The sequence below is a fragment of the Balaenoptera musculus genome, chromosome X (genome assembly GCF_009873245.2).
Source record: "Balaenoptera musculus isolate JJ_BM4_2016_0621 chromosome X, mBalMus1.pri.v3, whole genome shotgun sequence".
In the NCBI taxonomy this organism is placed as follows: domain Eukaryota; kingdom Metazoa; phylum Chordata; class Mammalia; order Artiodactyla; family Balaenopteridae; genus Balaenoptera; species Balaenoptera musculus.
In genome coordinates, this window is record NC_045806.1 from 1,781,689 (window position 1) to 1,800,350 (window position 18,662).

At 43.1% G+C, this 18,662-nt stretch overlaps 1 protein-coding gene across 1 annotated transcript in view; it reads right to left on the minus strand.

Annotated features, from left to right (window-relative positions):
• The window catches only part of ARSL (arylsulfatase L), a 27,322-nt gene extending 9,725 nt beyond the window's left edge, over nucleotides 1-17,597 (minus strand). The window contains exons 1-7 of the mRNA XM_036839358.1: nucleotides 17,165-17,597; nucleotides 12,379-12,423; nucleotides 11,636-11,797; nucleotides 9,946-10,067; nucleotides 6,998-7,120; nucleotides 4,446-4,869; nucleotides 2,802-2,938 (exon numbers count right to left, since the gene is read on the minus strand). Of these exons, the coding sequence (XP_036695253.1) occupies nucleotides 2,802-2,938; nucleotides 4,446-4,869; nucleotides 6,998-7,120; nucleotides 9,946-10,067; nucleotides 11,636-11,797; nucleotides 12,379-12,401 (991 nt within the window). The 5' untranslated portion in view covers nucleotides 12,402-12,423; nucleotides 17,165-17,597. The remainder of the gene's footprint in view (nucleotides 1-2,801; nucleotides 2,939-4,445; nucleotides 4,870-6,997; nucleotides 7,121-9,945; nucleotides 10,068-11,635; nucleotides 11,798-12,378; nucleotides 12,424-17,164) is intronic.
• Between the last annotated feature and the right edge of the window lie 1,065 nt (nucleotides 17,598-18,662).

An 18,662-nucleotide genomic window follows, 5' to 3' on the forward strand; every position in this document is an offset into this window, starting at 1 on the left:
CAACCCAAGTGTCCATCGATGGATGAATGAATAAAGAAAATGTGGTGTAGACATTCAACGGACTATTATCCAGCCTTGAGAAAGAAGGAAATCCTGCCATTTGCAGCAACATGCGTGGACCCTGAGGGCATTATGCTCAGTGCAATATGTCAGACAGAGAAAGACAAATACTGTGTGATCTCACTTATATGTGGGATCCAAAAAGCCACACCTACAGAAAGAGAAAACAGATTGGTGCCTACTGCAGGTGAGGGTGAGGGGTGGGAAAAAATGGGTGAAGGTGGTTGGTTAAAAGTTACAGATTTAAAAAAACGAGTGTGTTTCTTTGGTGTTTGGGTGTTGCTTTTTTATACAGTCTGACCAGGTCTGCATTTTTTTTTTTGGCCATGCTGCGGCTTGTGGGATCTTAGCTCTCCGACCAGGGATTGAACCTGGGCCCCCTGAAGTGGAAGCGTGGAGTCCTAATCAGTGGACCGCCAGGGAATCTCTATACGGTTAGTTTTAAATCAATCACATTGCTTCTTTTTGTTTGTTTGTTTTTTGCTTTTAATTTTTTTTTCTCTTTGTTCCGTCTGTACTTTGGCCATTTCTTCCTCTTTAGTTGCTTTCTTTTGGACAAGGATTTTAAAATTTGTATCCCTATTGATTTTCCTCCCCCTTCATTAATAGATTTTGGCTTTTACAACAGTTTTAGGTTTATAGATTAGCTGAACAATGTTATAATTGATAAGTCAATATTGATACACTGTTATTAACTAAAGTCTATAGTTTACATTAGGGTTCACTCTTTGTGTTGTGCATTCTGTGGGTTTTGATAAACGTGCAATGTCTTGTGTCCAGCATTATAGTGTCAGACAGAAGAGTTTCCCTGCCCTAATAATCTGAGCTCCACCAACCTACATTCTAAATGATTTTTGTTAAAAAAATGTATCATTCAGTTGCTTGACTGAGATTTAAATTGGGACAGAGAGAAAGGGGAGACACTGAAAAGATTCTTCGTGGACAATAGGCACATGAAAAGATGCTCAACATCGCTAATTACTAGAGAAATGCAAATCAAAACTACAATGAGGTATCATCTCACACCAGTCAGAGTGGCCATCATCAAAAAAATCTACAAACAATAAATGCTGGAGAGTGTGTGGAGAAAAGGGAACCCTCCTGCACTGTTGGTGGGAATGTAAACTGGTTCAGCCACTATGGAGAACAGTATGGAGGATCCTCAAAAAACTAAAAATAGAGTTACCATATGACCCAGCAATCCCACTCCTGGGCATATACCCAGACAGAACTATAATTCAAAAAAGATACATGCACCCCAATGTTCACAACAGCACTATTCACAATAGCCAGGACATGGAAGCAACCTAAGTGTCCATCGAGAGAGGAATGGATAAAGAAGATGTGGTACATATATACAATGGAATATTACTCAGCCATAAAAAAGAATGAAATAATGCCATTTGCAGCAACATGGATGGACCTAGAGATTATCATAGTAAGTGAAGTGAGTAAGAAGAAAGACAAATATCATATATGTGGAATCTAAAAAGAAAATGATACAAATGAACCTATTTACAAAATAGAAAAAGAGTCACAGATGTAGAAAACAGACTTATGGTTACCAAGGGGGTGGGGGGAGGGAAGGCAGGGGGAGGGGAAAACTGGGAGATTGGGATTGACATATACACACTACTATATATAAAATAGATAACTAATAAGGACCTACTGTGTAGCACAGGGAACCCTACTCAATACTCTGTAATGGCCTACATGGGAAAAGAATCTAAAAAAGAGGGGATATATGTAGATGTATAACTGATGCACTGTGCTGTATAGCAGAAACTAACACAACATTGTGAATCAACTACATTCCAATAAAAATTTTTAAAAAAAGAAAAGATTCTCTAAATGTATCTCGTGAAGAGTTCCTTATCTTGATGAACTTACGGGTTCTTAACTCTGTACTATAAATTTTCAGTCTTTATCATTCAATACTTATTCGATTACATACATCTGTACATTTATTCGTTTAAAAATATTTTTTCCCAAATTGTGGTGTTGGAAATTCCATTTTAAACCCTCAGTGTTTGACATCACCTAAAACAGCCTATATTTTCCAGTCATTCTTAATCTTTTCTACCCAAAGATGAGTGAATTTGTCTCGAAGGGAATGGGGCCGGGCCCTCCGGGGAAGAGATTTGACATGAGTAATTGCACAACTGTCTTCCAATTTTTCTCATTTTCCCCAACAGTTGACCGAAATCATACTTTTTACTCCAAGATGATGTTGTGAAAAGATTCTTTTTACAGTATGATGAATCATACATCATCCAAGATGATGTTGTGAAAAGATTCTTTAAGGTACATTTTCTCTAAAATCTCTGAGGGTGATTACTCTGCAGCTCATCACTATGGAAACCCAGGGGTACCGAGCCCTTGTCGGAGAATCAGCCAAGTAGCTGTATCCACACCCACACAGGCATTCAAGCGCTGACTCAGTCAGGAAATGTTCACTTTTTCGCACCTGGCACTGTTCTAAACCCAGGGGATGCAGTGGGAGAAGAAGGCAAGGCAGTCCCAACCCACAGGCATTGTACATTCTCCTGGGGGGAGAAGAGAAAATCAACCCATCCAAGAAAGAGAAATAAAACACAAGAGTGAGGAGGACCCTCGACATTCAAAGGATGCCTCTCCTATCGGTAACCGTAAGTAGTCTGGTCTTCTCATTCTTTACATCCTTCCCTCCTGCAGTTTCTGGACGAGGAACCATCACTTCCTCACCTGGAACAGGTACCTACCCACCATCCAATCCATCTCTTCTATGTTGTCCCCGTACAGCCCATGGGGACTTCTCCCTCGGAAGTTCTTGGTAGTGATAAGGGGGGTGTGCACGTGTAGAAAGGACACGAAGAGGAGGAAAGGTCCTTGCTTGTTTCTGAAAGTACATACAATGTGATGGGAGTTATTTTTCCGTCAACCTGAGATTGAGCTCCTACAAATGCTAAATACAAATCTCCATTGTCACGTCCTTACTCAGATACGTGACTTTGCTGCTCTACCCACCAGAAGCAAATGCGTAGATCTGTTCCACGGCACCATGTTCCTGTGTCTGAGAATCTTCAGTGTGATGACTTTCTTCCTTCTAAAGTCTATTGAAAAGTCCACACTAATGTTTTATTTTTTGGCCATGCCGCGGCATGTGGGATCTCAGCTTCCCGACCAGGGATCGAACCCGTGCCCCCTGCAGTGGGAGCTCAGAGTCCTAACCGCTGGACCGCCAGATAATTCCCTCCACACCGATTTTATATGTCTTTTTCTTCCTGATTATCGTTTTCTAACTCTATGGACTTCGGATGACTGAAAATAAAATAGAATACCAGGATGCCATCTGGTCTGACTTTTATTTTATTGTTATTTCAGTATATTTTTCTATTTCAAACTTAGCTGAAAGAATAAGTGATTTGCACATTCAGTTTTCTTTACAACTGCTCTTAGGCAACGAAGTTTAGGATGTGGAATAGTCATGAAAAAACACACTTTCAAAATGATGTATATGGGGTTATTAATCTCAAGTTGATTCTCCCCAATCTAGACAATTCCTTATCTTCCCCTGTCTTCACCTGATCTTTATGGTCTAATCTATACCCTTAAAGGACAGAAGCAAAGGTGAAGCTCTTAGACTTAATTAGGACACATCAGGTTAGCTTGTTTTAATTTGAAAGCAAAGTATTCCCTTCAGACCTGACCCATATTTGGCAATTCCATCAAGAACTCTCTAAGAATGTTCCAGAACATGATCACCACCCAAGTAAGCTGGGGTTCCATGGAGTCACCCACTTTACTGGAACCCCTTTGCGGAGCACAAAGTGGCCTCTGTTTGGTGTAGCTTTTCATTGGGTCCCTCCTGGTCTGGCCTGGTAAGTCTCTTTGTCACTGTCACTCACATTTACATCCAGGCTGAAGTTAGCCACAGGACCACTTGGTCCTGATGACAGAGCTTTAAAAATACTGAGAATTTATTGCAAAACCTACAGATGATTCAGTTTCATATGTTCATTAGATACCACCCCTGTGGTAACCAGGGGTGCTCAAAGAATTGGACTGGCTCTTTTTTTTTTTTTTTTTTTTTTTTTAGCCATGCCACGTGGCTTGCAGACCAGTGATAGAACCCGTGCCCCCTGCAGTGGGAGCTCAGAGTCCTAACCACTGGACCCCCAGGGAATTCCCTGGTCTGGCTCTAAAATAAGAGGGAACAGCAACAAATTTCAGCTGACTGGTCAGTTGTTTCAATGGATCCAGTTGAGTTCCAGGGAACACCATTTATGCCCCATTTTACCAAAAAATGTCTTTCTGAGCTGGGACCATTTCACCACGCCAGTACCCATTAGAGAAGAAGCAGATTCCGAATTCATTTTCCTCCTGAAGCCACCTTTGACACTCACCTTTGGACAAAGGATGAGACCTCCTTGAGCATAAGAGCCGTCGTCCTTTGGAGGCACATGGGTTGCTCGGTGATGGACTGGTTTCGCATCAGAAAGCAGTCCGCGTGAACGATCAGGGCACCCACGAAATAGGAGGTCGTGAAGAACAGGAGGGCCACGATGGCTGAGCAGATGACCAGCGTCCAGGAACCCGCTACCAGGTGGGTGAGTTTCCCGACGGCGAGCGTAAAGGCGGCCAACGCCATGACATGCGAGCAGACGTTGAGTTTACGCTCCAAGCCTGCGCGCTTTTCAGACATTTCCCAGGGCTCACAGTCTCCCATCATGGAAAACGGCATTCCGTAGAAATGGTCAAAGCCATGGCTGAGCGGGTGGTGGCAGTAATCATCGGAGGATTCACAGTTGAGACCCAGATGCCATTTTCCTGAAAGGCAAGAAGTATGCACACGTGACAACGGTCCGATCATCCCTGGGGGAGTAGGTATGGTGTGCTTGCCAAGTTCTAGGCTCTCTGCTGGGTGGTGGGATGAGGTGGGGATGTAGAGGACGTGGGGGCAGTGTTTGCTGTTGTTTGTACCACAGCCCGGCCAGGTCACTTCAAGGGGATGAGGACCTTGTGGCCGCATCCCACCCGTCTCTGCCTCAATGGTCTCACTATCTCCTCTTTGTAGTCAGATATGTGTCTGTCTCCCCCTTGAAAGAACCCTTGTCCTTGTATATAAGGAAACCTGGATAATCCAGGATCATCTCCTCATCTCAAGATCCTTCACTTAATCACATCTGCAAGGACACTTTTTTCCTATGTAAGGTTATATTCCAGCATTTAGGACCTGCTATCTTTGGTGACCCTTATTCAGTCGACTCCACCTGACTTTGCGACTGTCTATAGGAGAGCAATAATCAAGGCACACAGTGGTCACACTGCTCTAGAAAACTCCATCTGATGTGACCAGCGTGAGCGAAAGATTTCCTGACTTTAGAATTCTCCGTCCCTTTGCTAATTCGTTATAATCATAGTCAGGGTGGTGGTGGGTGACAGGTTTTGCAGACCCCACCTGTCGTGTTCAATCAGTGGAAGGTGATTAGCTTCCGTGCTGTCACTGCCGCAGTGTTGATACGCTCTGTGTACCTTCTCAGCAGCCCAATGGGATCCGTCACCCAGAAAACCTCATGTGATTTCCCAAGGAATATCCACGAATCTATTGGATTCTATATTCAAAGAGCTAAAGAGTTAGCTTTGGTCTTTCTGATCAACAAAGGAGACTGTTAGCAAAATTTATTACTGTAACACGATAATGATCATGACTCCTTGGGCCCCTTTCAAGAAACTGCCGTCCCTAATTTTAATTCATTCTACACATGACGTAAGTGGTTTGTTGACGTATAGAAAGATAAGCCTGCTCCTTATGGAAGCAGAGAGGAAGGTTCTAAGCTGTGTAGTCACATTTCTAGGCAGGAAATGGGGAAAAACAGCATTATGAAAATTTTTGGTAATCTGGTAAAATTAGAAAAAAAATGCTAATGTTTTGAAAGATCATTAATGGATTTATTTTTGCTTTTATCATGACTTGGTATGATCAGATACCTCAGGAAAGGATTGCTCATAAAACTCTTCATTGTACTGAGTAAAAAGTCAGAACTGACATATAGTTAAAATCTTTCTACACCTGATTATCGTTTAAAATATCTGTGAGTTGCCTGATTCTTATTGTTTGTCACCTAGTTTAGAATTCCATGTGGGTTGCAGTGGGGAGCTTGGAACTGGATTTTGCATTCTATGGAGAACTTGTTACTGTCACACCTGTGATGCCACCAAAGCTGTCTTGTAGATGATTTGCCGTTGTATTTTTATTTTTGTTTTTGATTTTTACTTTATATTGGAGTACAGTTGATTAACTATGTGGTGTTAGTTTCAGGTGTACAGCAAAGTGACTCCATTATACATATACATGTATCTCTTCTTTTTCAAATTCTTCTCCCATTGAGGTTGTTACATAACATTGAGCAGAGTTCCCTGTGCTCTACAGTAGGTCCTTGTTGGTTGTCTATTTTAAATACAGCAGTGTGTATATGTCAATCCCAACCTCCCAATCTATCCCTCCACCCCAAAACTTCTAATTTTTTAAATCATGGTGCCTCAGAAAATTGTATGAAATGCCAAATATGTCATTAAGCTGATATTTCTTGAGCATCCGCTTTGCACGAAGCAATGTGGGTAGTGACATGATTCCAGCATGCGTGGGCTTTCTGTCCAGTGAGAAATCCCACTGTGTCCCAACTATTTCATTTCCAAACTTCTTACTTGACTATAACTTCCCTATAAAAGTAATGTGCTCCAGGGAGATCAGCTCAGTGCTTTGTGACCACCTAGAGGGGTGGGATAGGGAGGGTGGGAGGGAGACGCAAGAGGTAGGAGATATGGGGATATATGTATATGCATAGCTGATTCACTTTGTTATAAAGCAGAAACTAACACACCATTGTAAGGCAATTATACTCTAATAAAGATGTTAAAAAAAATAATGTGCTTAATACTTAGAAAATGTCCATACCTATGAGTCCAGTGGCATAGCCTTTATCTTTCAATATTTTTGCAAAAGTTGTTTCATTTGGCGGAAGTCCTCCAGATACGCCCGTCCACTGAAGAACACGATAACCATTACTGGACACCATACCTTTGATCAATCGTTTTCAAAGAAATGTTACAATCAGACATCGATTTGTATCATCATTATTATCACTTTAACTTAGAACATTTGGTGGAAATCTCCATTATTCAAAATTCAGTTGAAAATTTACTTCCAACGTGGGTTGGCCTCTTGGGTTTTATTTTTGTCATCAAAGGAAATGATTCATTAATTGAAAATGTTAGTGAGAAGACTTACGGTCCTGCTATGTGAAGGTTGTAAACCGAAAGAGAATTAAATGAAAAGGAAAACAGAATTAAAAATGATTTTATGATTTCACCAAACTCTTGATAGAATCCAGTGCTTCTCAAACTGTTTTGCACATTGGAATCATGGGAGGGGTTTCCAAAATATCCTGATACCTGGTTATCATATCACCCCAGAGACTGTGATATTTGTTGGTCTGGGGTGGAATTTGGAATGGTTAAAAGGTCCCCCCAAATGATTCTCATGTGCTGAAAAGGTAGGGAACCACGGATATAATTCATCCTGACCCTGATAGATCCAGGACCTCTACCCAATCATTTAAAAATGTAGGTTCAATATTTTTATAAAGCTCTGCAGTGTACAGTTGAGAACCAAAGATTTAGAAGTTGCTCTTTGCCTCCTAGACCTTTTTGATGACTGTAGCTCAGTCTGATCAGAGAGGATCCACTTGGTTCAAAGAGTGAATGAAGTTCTCAGTGATCATGCTTTGGGAATGTGGAGAATTCTGAGATTTTCCAAAACCTCAAGAATGCGTCTGGTTCAATGAAGGCTACTGAAAACCAAATAGTTCTTGGTCAGGACAAAGAAAGTTGGGGTGTTTCAGCTTATTTTGTCCAGGATTTATTCTTCCCTGAGCAGGTTCCAGAGAACTATATATAGGAGGGTCTCTGTGGGTCACTTTGATGGGTCAACTTGACCAGGCTACGGTCCCCAGTCATACAAACACTAGGCCATGGGTCTAGGTGTTGCTGTGAAAGTCTTTTGGAGATTTGGTTAACATCTGCAATCAGTTGGCTGCAACTAAAGGAGGTGACCCCCGTGCAGGTGGGTGGCCTCATCCTGTCCGTTGGAGGTCTCCAGGACAAAAGCTGAGGTTTCCAGACACAGAAGGGATTCTGCTTCAAGACTGCAACACCAGATCCCGCCTGCGTCTCCAGCCTACTGTCCTGCCCTGAGGATCCTGGACTTGCCAACCACACGGTCACACTAGCCAGTTCCTTAAAATAAATCCCTTTACAGAGTAAGAGACAGATATGGTAGATCCTAAATAAATAGCTGATAGATTGATAGATTGATGATAGATAGATGATAGATGGATAGATAGATGATAGATAGATGATAGACAATAGATAGATAGATGATAGATAGATAGATAGATGATAGACAGATAGATGATAGATAGATGATAGATAGATGATAGATAGATGATAGATAGATGATAGATGGATACATAGATAGATGATAGATGGTTGGATAGATAGATAGATGATAGATAGATGATCGACAGATAGATGATAGGTAGATGATAGATAGATAGATAGATAGGTCCTGTTGGTTCTATTTCTCTGGAGAACTCTGACTGATACAGGGTCTGAAGTCTGTCCCTACTCCCAGGAGTCAGCCTCAGGGTCAAAGGGCAGAAGGACATTATACAGACTTTCGAACTTTTAGTCTACTTTCTACCCAAATCCCCAGGGAGATAGAAGATTGGGAGAAAAATACAGAACAAAGCCAAAACAGACAAACAAAAAACCAAAAAAACCCTCAGAACCCCTCTGAAAAACAAATTAAAAAACCCCAAAACCCCAAAACCAAAAAACCAAAAAACCCCAAACCCCCCAAAAACAAAGAAACAAAAGAAAACAAACCAAAAAACCCCCAAAAAACAAAACTAAAACCAAAACCAAAACCAAAAACCAACCAACCAAAAACCCCAGAACTTTATAACAAAGGATCTGCATGACTTTTAATGCAAAAGAGGATGATTTTGGAGCCCCTGTGGTGGAATGGGAGAAATACTCTGTTGACGTATTTCCCTCTTTAAAATCATTCCGAGGTCTCAGATCTTTTTCTTGGGGCCACAGAGAGCAAAAGAAATTCCTTTTCCACGGGGCCAGCAGAGATTTGAAAACAATCTTCGAAGACCCCTATCCCTTCTTCTTCAGATTAAACATATTTGGTTACTTAAACTTTTGCACAACCAGAGTCATGATATTGCCTGTTAGGTCCCTTAATATCCCTCAGGGTAGATTATTATGTATGTTATACTAGGGGTTGAAAAGCTATGCCCCCTGGGGCAAATGCTGCCTACCACCTGTTTGCCTAACCCCTGTAGGTGGAGAATGGTTTTGTACGTTTTATTTAATGGTTGGGGAAAAAATAAGAAGTAGTATGTTTCATAGCATATGAAACTATATGAGATTTAAATTTCAGTGCTCATAAATAAAGTTTTATCAGAACACAGCCATGCTCATTTATGTATGTAAGGTCTGTAGATGCTTTCAAGCTACAACAGTAGAGTTGTGTAGTTGTATCACAGGCTATATGGCCCACAAAGATGAAAGTATTTAATATCTTGCCCTTTAGAGAAAATGTTCGCCAATGCCTGCCTTATACAGTTATCCATATCACAGGAGACAGTCAAATGCACCAGGTTCTACTGGTGTCACCTCATTATCTATAGCTCTTACTGACTCCAATCTGATGGTCAAAAATATGGGGGACTTCGAGCACTCTCTTCCCACTGTACTGGAGAATCCACACATGATTAGTCAAAAAGAACATGGTCCTGTCCACTGTGTGGTTAGACAGGAGGAAGGACAAACCTGATCGGAGAGGGTATCTGCCTGTTAGGAAAGCAGCTCTGCTTGGCGTGCACACGGAAGCAGCAGCAATGTGCTGCGTGAGCATCAGGCCATCCGCGGCAAGGCCGTCAATGTTCGGAGTCCTACAGACGGAAACGTTAACTGCTTTATTCCTCAGCAAACAAACACACAGGCTTTCTCCATAGGCATAGTGACATCCTACTTAATAGAAAACCTGCCCGTCACCAATGAACACATGCACGCGTTCTTAGGAATGACCAAAAGACAACGGCTTTGCAGAGCCGTGGATGGACCTAGAGACTGTAATACAGAGTGAAGTCAGACAGAGAAAAACAAATACCGTATAATATCTTTTCTATGTGGAATCTAGAAAAATGGTACAGATGAACTTCTTTGCAAAGCAGAAATAGAGACACAGACGTTGAGAACGAACGTATGGATACTGGGCGGGGGGGGGGGGGGGGTGGGATGAATTGGGAGAATGGGATGGACATAGACACACTACTATATATAAAATAGGTAACTAATGAGAACTACTGTATCGCACAGGGAACTCTACTCAATGCTCTGTGGTGACCTAAATGGGAAGGAAACCTGAAAAAGAGTGGCTGTAGGTATACCTATAACTGATACACTTTGTTATACAGCAGAAACTAACACAACATTGTAAAGCAACTATAGTCCAATAACAATTAATAATTTTTTAAAAGGCAGTGGAAAAACTTCAAATGTCTTCTGAAACATCAGAGAAATATCCACTGCATTATTATTTACCAAGTTTCCACAATATACTACTGGTGCTGAGACAGATACGATAGAAGACCCAGAATTGAGACTCCAGAGTGACTTCTCACTTAGGACTCACAGTCTTTTTTTTTTTTTTTCACTTTTTATTTTATATTAGCGTGGAGTTGATGAGCCATGTTGCGTTAGTTTCAGGGGTACAGCACAGTGACTCAGCTATCCACAGACATGTATCTATGCTGTTTCACATTCTTTTCCCATTTAGGTCGTTACAGAGTATTGAGCGGAGCCCCCTGTGCTCTACGGTAGGTCCTTGTTGGTTATGCATTTTAAGCACAGCTGTGTGGACACGCTAATCCTAACTGGAAGATTTGACTCCACGCTACCAACACACTGTCGGTGGTACGTGAGGGTGGGATTCATATGCAGCTTCAGGGTACTGCCTGTGCTGGTACTCAAGGACAAGGAGAAAGGGACCACGCTGATGGGGTGGGTTTATCTTACGATAGGTGAACTAGCAATGGGAGATGTGCATGTCTTATCTCGGGGTGAGGAAGACAGGGACTTATCTGAAGCAGAGATTTTGATCCAGGAGCATTGAAATCATGTGTGAGTGGGTGGATTTGGCTTGATGGATGGAGGTTGGAGAGTGAGGTAAACCTGATATTGGTCTTTGGCTTACAGGCAAGAGCAAGGATTTAAAAACCATTGTCCACCAGAGGCTGTGCTGATGGAGATCATACTTAACAGTGAAACAATTATTCATACACAGGATGCATTTGAGCTGGGGTTAGTGCAGGTGTGGGAAGAAGGCAGGATCAAGGGCGTTCAAAGAAACCATGTGTGTACAATTCTGTTATAGTTGGAATTGCACAGACCAAGGGTCAGATGCAATATCAGTGGCCTCTGCACCGTGGTGTCAGATGAGCAATTCTCTGGTCCTTGCCTTATGGTGTTGTTGCCATAGCAGCCGACATCTCCGATGCCGAGATCGTCTGCCATCAGAAGAAGGATATTTGGACGGGAACCAGATAGACTGCTGCAAGCTGAGAGCTTCAAATCCAGAAGCACACCGACTGTCAGAGCCAACCAGCTCCTGAAAAACAAGCTGCCCAACAAGGCTTCATGCTGCTTTCCATCTTATTTACACTACTTCTGTAAGTGGGAAGTTGGGGTCGCTATTTTAGGGGACTTTGATATTATCATCCCATTTCAGAAGAGTTTGAATACACCTCTTAGGCATTTGATTTTTTTTTCTCTCTCTCTTTCTTTTTTTTTTTTAAAGTTAAAAATGACTCATTCTTTTATGGATGCCACCCTGGGCACGCAAATAAACAGCAGGACAATGGGGTTCCAATCCCCAGCAGAATCATGAAATAAAGATGGAAATCTGAATCTGGTGGAATTTGCGTCCTGGGCTTCCCGGAAAACCAGACACCTGCCCCATGGCAAGGCTTGATGCACGGCTGGATTGGGAAGAGGAGATGGAATTCCTTCCGTAGCTGCCGAGGAGTACCTCCCAGGAAAGGGTGCACGGCACATGTATATTAATCGTGAACCCTCAGGAGGGCAGTGATCAATTACTAACAGAGAAAGATCCGTTTGCTATCAATGCATTCTGAGAAAGCGACATGAAGTAACACAGAGGCAGACATAGAAGATGAACGATTGCCCATAATCCTAACTTACCAAGAGTGTTCCAGGTGTAACATGTCCTCTCTTTCCTTGTATTTCCTGTAAGAAATAAAGAGGTTTATATTAACACAGGCAGCAGAAAATGAACTAATGCAGTAAGTAAAATAGTAAGTCTGTAACGAGAAGGGAAACTTTGATTCTCTCTGAGGCTATCAATAACATCTTAACTACTAAAAACTCATAAAGGAATGAGTGTTCTTCCCTACTGAAAAAGCTTTACAAATGCTGAACGCTGTCTTTAGAATGTAGAACATGGACTTTGTTAGCTCTAGCTTAGGTCAGAGTGTGATTGGTTTGGAGGCATTCTGTCAGAACAGAAAGGTATCTCCCTGTAGGTGAAAGTTCCCGAGGTGTTCCAGATCCAGGCGTGGCTGCCAGAAACCATGTTTGGTCCAGATGGATCTTGAATCCCATACATGGAGCAAGTAAGCAAAGCCACGTTTCCGCGGAAGGTTCTGGAATTCTGGGGCCTCACCAAGGTCGTGGCTCACGGCTCTGACTTGCACAAGCTCTGGGCAAAGTGGATGGTCCACTCCAGTGGAACGTGTTTCAGCTTGAGGAAGCGATGAACGCCCTCGAGAGAGGCCCTTGGGTGAAACGGAGCCAGGGTGCAAACGATGTATCTGGCAGCAGAATTTAGGAGGTAGGCTGTGGGCAGAGCTGGAGCGGCTCTGTCCTGGTTGGAATTCTGCTCCAGCCTGACGAGGAAAACCCAGCTGGTTTGGGGTGTCTGCCTTTGTGTTTGAGTCCTGATGTGACTTTAAAAAAAAAAAAAAAAAGAAGGTAGGGAATTCCCTGGTGGTCCAGTGGTTTGGACTCCACACTTTCACTGCCGGGGCCGGGGTTCAATCCCTGGTCGGGGAACTAAGATCCTGCAAGCCTCAAGGCGCGGCCAAAAAAAAAAAAGAATGTAGAACATGTGTTTATCAAGAGCTGACGGTAAATATTTTGGGCTTTTCTGCCCAGATGGTCTTGTCGCTACTACTTCACTCTGCCGTCATAGCATGGAAATGGCCACGGACAATACAGATGACTGGCCCTTGTCGTCCTCCAATTAAACTTGATTTCCAAAAACGGGCAGAGTTTGCCAAACAGACCAGAGATTCCTGATGCCCAATATAGAAGGCAGGAGTATAAAGGAAAATGCAAAATTAAGTGATAAAATATTGATATGAAATGACTTCCAATTCATATTTAAAATTTTTTTTGATTGTGGTAAACACACATAACAAAATTTCCCATCTTAAGCATTTTTAAGTGTACAGGTCATTGGCATGAAGCACATTCACATCATTATACAGCCATCCCCACCATCTATCTTTAGAACTTGTTCATCTTCCCAAGCGGAAACTCTGCCCACATTAAACACTCTCTCCCCATCCCACTCCCCAGCCCCTGGAGACCATCATCCTACTTTCTGTCTCTATGAATCTGATGAATCTAGAGAGCTCATATAAGTGGAATCACACAGTATTTGTCCTTTTGTGTCTGGCTTATTTCACTTAGTGAATGTCCTCAAGGATCACCCATGTTGTAGCCGGTGTCAGGATTCCCTGACATGGCTAAATAATATTCCATTGTGTGGATGGACCACATTCTCTGTTTATCCGATATATTTTAAATGAAAAAATTAAAAATGAAAAAGAGTCAAGAGAGAGTGTGTGGTATGCTGCTGTCTGTACAAAACAATAATAGGAAAGGGGAAGAACACGTATATTTGCTCGTCTACAAAGCCACCTGGTGACAACAGCTGCTTTCTGCAGATAACTGGCAATCCTGTCCCTTGATGCATGAGAATCAGACTTGGGCTAACTTTCTAGCTCTGTTTCCCTGGAAACCCAATAAAGGTAGAATGTCAATGGGTGACTGGGCAACATTATGTGTAGTAAAAATGCTGGTCCCTGGCAGCCTGTTTGTGGCCATGAGGAACCGTGAAGACGTGAGGGAAGCCAGCTTGGGGCTCCTGGGGGTCAGTGGCCCTTGACCTGGCATGGCTTTTGCAGTGATCCAGAAGCTCTGCTCATGAGTTGTTTGAAGAGTAGTTGGCTTGCGTGGTGGGTGAGCTTCCAAGCTGGGGGCATCCTGCCTTTCGGAGTTTCACCCTCTCCATCTAAGCTGTCCCCTGGGAAGGTGCAGACTAGCTGCTGGCTGGCTGTGTGTGCAGTGGTGTGGACCACCGCACGGAGGGCCTTCTCCAAGGAGAAATGCCCCAGTGTGCTTCCACCCTTCTTCTTCTGAGCTAGCCTGATGTTTCCCGGTTCTTCATGTTCTCTGGACATTAGCCCTTGCCCACAAGACAGAGGTGGTTCCTTCCAAGCTCCCTTGCAACTCAGGTGCTTTCTCACACCTCCCCAAGCTGCATCCTCCTCAGCGCAAGGACAGGGCAGTGCACCTGTGGTCAGCCAGATGACCATTGCGTGCAACTGGGACAGGGTTTGGGCAGCAAGAAACCCCACAGACAGGTGTCTTTGGATGGCTCTCTGGGGTCACTGCCTCTGTAGCGGGGAAGTTTTCAGTTGGGATAAAGCCTGAGGGTTCCCATCACGCCTGGTGAGACCTACCGTGGCTGTGCAAGGTCTAGAACCAAGGCACAGGCTGTTTATCTGCCTTATACATTTCGAGGAAGGATTTTAGTGAGGTGTGAGCTACCTGGCACGGTGCCTCTTTTTTGCTTCTGGTAGCTGGTGTACAGGTGGGTGACCTGTTGCACGGTGATTGTGTCTGTTTGCTTTCTGTATCATCCAAAGCCCAGAGTTAGCTTTAGGGTTCGTTCTTGGTGTTGTACATCCCATGCGTGGACAAGGTACAATGCCATGTACCCCCCCACCCCCGCCCATTAGAGTATCATATAGAGTGGTTTCACTGCCCTAAAAATCTTCTGTGCTTTGCCTATTCACCCCTCTTCCCATCTTAACCCCTGGCAACCACTGATCCTTTTACCGCCTCCATAATTTTACCTTTTCCATAATGTCATGGAGTTGGACTCATACAATATGTATGTCGTGGATGAAACTACTCCACTCTCTGATGGAAGGAGAGAGCATTGGGGACTTTGCCTATTAGACCTGTTTTAACATGTGGACAGTTCGGATGGCATATCTCAAATTGAGCCGAGGAGGGAAACTGGAAATGCTTTCTTTTCATACCATCGGCTTTCGCCCTACCCTTTCGTTTGTTCCATTTTGCAATTTTTGGCTACAAATCTTTACCTCTCAGGAGGTCTATATGAACATTTTTATTTATATGTGTTTATATATGAAATAATATACATTTATGTATATGTATGTATAGATACATGTATACATAAAATATATAATACACAATAATCATATATAAAAATACGAAAATATATAATATAGTATAAAGTAGATATGATTGTTTTCTTTACAACTATTTTAATCTTTTTTTTTCCCCCCAGAAAAAGCATATTATTGGCTTCTTCTGACTTTTTCTGGAGAATGTAACTGGTTATACTTGTTCTACTGGTGGGTTAGAGTTGAGCGTATATACGCCACTTGAGCATGGTGGAAATGTCATACGAGGTTTAGTTTTATCAAATCTTTGGTTTACCTCTTAAGTGATAGGCTTTCTATATTTAGCTACACAGAAGGAGTATATTCTTCTGTTCCAATGAACACAGCATCTTATCCCTTAGAACACTGCATGCTTTTCTTCATGTTGGATCCCTGCTACCAGAGAAAACTTTCCATAAGAAAGAGACAAAGAAAGAGCAGAGGGTAGGGTGGTGGTCCGCAGGGGGTGGGAGGGTGGGAGAAATGGGAGGATGTTTAAGGATGGAAACTTGCAACATGTAGGTGAATACATTCTGGAGAGCTAACCCGCCCCACAGCGATTACAGTCAACACTGCTGTAATGGTAAGTGTCAAAGTTGCTAAGAGACTAGATCTCAATTGTTCTCAACACAAAAAAGCAATGGCAACTACGGGAGGTGATAGCAGTGTTAGCTAACGTTATTGTCGCAATCATATTGCAACATAGAAATATATCAAACTGACCCTTTGTACGCCGCAAACTCTCACAATGTTATCTGCTAATTATATCTCAGTAAGCACAAGGAGATCAACTGCATGCTTTGTGACGACCTAGAGGGGTGGGGTAGGGAAGGTGGGAGGGAGATGCAAGAGGGAGGAGATATGGGGATATATGCATACGTATAGCTGATTCACTTTGTTATACAGCAGCAACTAACACAACAATGTAAAGCAATTATACTCCGATAAAGATCTGGAAAAAAAAAAAAGAATACTTACCAAAAAAAAAAAGTCAAATACTTTGACCATTTAAAAAAAAAAGATACAGAAAAAGAGAAAGAAAGCCCTTCAATGAAGTATTACCCATACTGTAGCCTTTGATGCTCTTCCAGGGGAGAAAGAATTACAACCCCTGGTTCCCCGCTGTCCTCCAGACCCCAGGCAGCATGTCTCATTTCTCCACTACACTTGGGCCCTGTTCCCAAACCCGGTTCAGTTTTTAATCTTAGCGTCGCTTCAACGTCCAGTACACACGCTCCAGAATCTCCTAGCATCTCGTGTAGTTACATTTGCTCTCTTTCTGAACTTACTTCTGCATTCCGTGTAGAGATCACCCAAGGCAAAAATCTGACATGGATACCTTTGCTTTCCATTTTTAAGAAAGTTGCTTCTAAAATACGGCCAGATGCTGCAGTGTGCCCTGCAGCCGCGTGTACTTAGGGGGGCTGCCAAAGGGTCGCTGGCCCGGCTGGAGCGGCCGCGCTGGCATCTCAAGAAAAGCCGGTTACCTGAAGGGCTGTCTCTGGGCCAGGCCAGCTGCAGGTCAGCGAACGGCTGCTTCTCCGGGGGACCAGTCTTCTGGGTCCTCTTGCCAGGAGACACGATCTCAGCTCTGAGTCAAGGACTTCTCTCCGGTCCACGCATGTGCCGGCTGTTTCACTCTTCAAAGCAACAAGGATCGTACCGAAACCAAGTTAGGTTGTCCAGAAAAGGGGCCGGGAAGCCCCTGGCATCTGCTGTCTGTGCCTTTCGGGTTTCTACAGAAGACCTTCTGTTCTCATTTACAAACTGAAACGCTTGCAGAGGAATCTCTGACAACTCTTGCTGGAAACAGGGAGTCTTTCATTCACAAGTAGGTTGAAACCCGCCTGCTCAGACGGGGCATTTGCTGGTTGTGTCTCAAAGCAGGAAAGCAGTTGCCTTGAAAATCCCTCTGGAACAGTCCTGAAATGTCATGTTTCTGCCCCCTCTGGCATCCGCATCCAAAATAAAAAGAAGACAGAAAATAGCTCTGACTAAGCTGTAACTACCTCTAGATGCAAATGATGTGTAATTACCTGATAACATGACTCTGTGTGTAAACTCCTTTTTGGCTGCATGCCAATTTTTTTTCTTTTCTAGTCGCTAATGTAAACATTTTTCTATATGTTCTCAGAACATATGTTTCAGTTGACATCTTATGTAAGAATGATTCTTCTCAAAGACTTTTTCAAATAAGAGGAACTTTCTGCCCACTTCTAGGTGCTGAATTGTGTAAAGACACCCATCTGTAAAGCCATTTTGCATTTTCACTCTCTGTGGCCTGAACTTTGACGCGTTTTATGTGAGATTCATGCTTGCCAAATATCTGTCTTGGAGCTACACAGCTGCAAAACTTCTTTATGAATTTATCAGATCAAAAGAATAAAGCGTACTTGCCTTTTACTTAGGAATACCTACAGCTCTGGGTCAGGTCTGCTCAGGAGGGAAGATTGTCAGAATGTTGCAGTTATTTTTGTGCAACTTCAACCAAAAGGAGACACATTTCTGGGATCCAAGTCAAAACTCCCAGGTCGCCTGAAATTCAACCCACTCTTCTCTGCTCAATGATGGGACAGAATTCTCTAGGACAGCCCTACCGATGTTTGGGGCCAGGTAATTCTTTACTGTGTATAGAGGAGGTGTCCTGTGCATTGTGAGGGGTTGAGTAGCATTCCTAGTCTCCACCCACCAGATATTACTGGTAGGACTCACCCAATCCCACACTGTGACAACCATAGGCATTGCTGAATGTTGCCTGGGGGCATAGTACTCCCTGGAGAAATACATCTGGCAAAGGACAGAGCTAGAAGGACGAGCTGGACCAGGCAATAGAACTTTGGGATCGGCGGGAAGACTGATTTTGAGTCAAGGTTGAACTCTGTCCTGGCAGTCGTCTCCCTCTCCAGTGCTATAACTGGGGACCACTGCCCAGAAGTCAAAACAAACCACACATGGTCTTCACAAAACTCTACGAGGCCTTGTAAC